The following is a 1708-nucleotide window of genomic DNA, read 5'->3' as shown; positions in this document are numbered from 1 at the left end:
ATGTCATCATGCATATGACTAGGATGATATCTATGAGACTGAGCGTCTGCACTAGTACAGCAGCGCTAGTCCCAGACTAAACACACGCGGTCACTTAGTGCGGCAGCAGCTGGTGATCAGTACGTCGAGACCTGAGTCACTGAGGCTAAAGCCATGAAGCGGAAATGTGATGAGGACCCCAGAAGTCACCTAAGGGCACAACAAATCTCATGTTTCCGACTTAGGACACAGGAGGACTCGTACGCAGGACTGCAGTTGCTGAGGATCTGCAGAAGGTCAAATGGTAGAAGTTGAATCCTGGAGGGTCTGACTTGGAGTCCGGCAGAGTAACCGGCACTGAAAGCACGAGCTCTCACCGTCTCATCCATTATGATGGGCGACTTACCAGTGATGGAGTACTGGCCAGGTTGAAGACGCCGAGCATCTTCCTTGACGAACATAATCACTGCCTTGTTGCTTTCCAACACGACCTCCTGTATAGCCTGAGAACCGAATTTTCCTTATATCGACCGCCACCGTCGATACCGTACTTCTCGCAGCTCGCTATTGAACTGCACACCAAACCAAGTCACTGGGAGCTCCCGCTGAGCTTCGTTATGGACAACACCGATCGGATATCTGATAGCAATGAATCAGTGAGAGAAAGACCAAGCTCATGATGGACCCACTCAATGCGAATTCTGTCGATGCCGCCATCTGTTGGGAAGTCCTTGGTGACATTGAACATCAACGTTACGCGATAGTCCAGTGCTCCCTGAGTTGATAATAGATCAGCTTTCGTGGCTATAGCTCACCTCCGTTAAAGCGGCGGTGCTGAGAGTTGTTGTGGAAAGTGTCCCATCATCGGGCTCGGCGGACGGCACTGTATCACGCCGGAATATACCACGATAAGACGCCGTAATCGGAGTTCCATATTCGACCTCGAAACCTGAGCATGGCGGCGATACTATCCAAGGCAAGAAACGGGGAAGTGCAGTCATCACTCGGAATGGTCATGGCTGCATCCTGAACACGGCCGTATTGATCCACTATAGCGATCGTCAAATTATTGGGCTCAGGGGTCACTTCTGGGGTATTGACCAGCCACGAAAGGCCGTAATCTGATGATGGCAAATGTTGACCAACAACAGCAGCCGAGCTTACCTCTAGCTGGTAGAACGTCGATGATGAGCCGAAGCTGTACGATAAGCTTTCCACTTCCCTTGGAACGGATGGTGCTGCACCTAGAAAGGAACGACATCCACTGCAACGACCATGTCCAATGATGGCGACTTTTCGATGCTGCTATGGGACACTGGCAGGTAGGAGACTTCGAGGGTGTCACAGTACACTTCAAAGGTCTCGGGTAGGATGACCCTGACGAAGCCGCCTGAGAGATCGTACCTGAACAGAAACACATGGCACTGTTGGCGTACGGATGTGGTCACGTCTGCTCAGTAGCGAAACCTATTGCCATGAGGAGTCTCGTGTTATTGTACTGCTTGCTCGGAATGGAGGGGTATAAAATACGTGCATCTTTCATTTGTCTGTCCACAAGCAGCCACATCGGAATGCCGCTGACTAGGAGAATCGATTCTCACCTGACCTCGAAGCCAGCATGCTCCGACCATCCCACTTCGCTGTGGTTCACTGGACTATACACGAAATTAGCTATAGAGCCTAATGAAGCACAATATTCGCGGCCATACTCCAAGATCGGCCACTCAGT

At 51.0% G+C, this 1708-nt stretch overlaps 1 protein-coding gene across 1 annotated transcript; it reads right to left on the bottom strand.

The window, feature by feature from the left end:
* Positions 1-220: 220 nt before the first annotated feature.
* Positions 221-1240, bottom strand: Pmar_PMAR020135 (hypothetical protein; the record flags this gene model as incomplete). Its single annotated transcript, XM_002782494.1, has 7 exons — positions 221-336; positions 386-482; positions 531-618; positions 669-754; positions 795-928; positions 984-1100; positions 1144-1240. 7 exons carry the CDS (start codon positions 1238-1240, stop codon positions 221-223), a joined length of 735 nt encoding a protein of 244 aa, XP_002782540.1.
* Between the last annotated feature and the right edge of the window lie 468 nt (positions 1241-1708).

The sequence above is a fragment of the Perkinsus marinus genome (genome assembly GCF_000006405.1).
Source record: "Perkinsus marinus ATCC 50983 genomic scaffold scf_1104296939400, whole genome shotgun sequence".
NCBI classification, from domain to species: Eukaryota; Perkinsozoa; order Perkinsida; family Perkinsidae; genus Perkinsus; species Perkinsus marinus.
The sequence above is the reverse complement of the archived record's forward strand: the minus strand, read 5'-3'. Positions and strand labels throughout refer to the sequence as shown.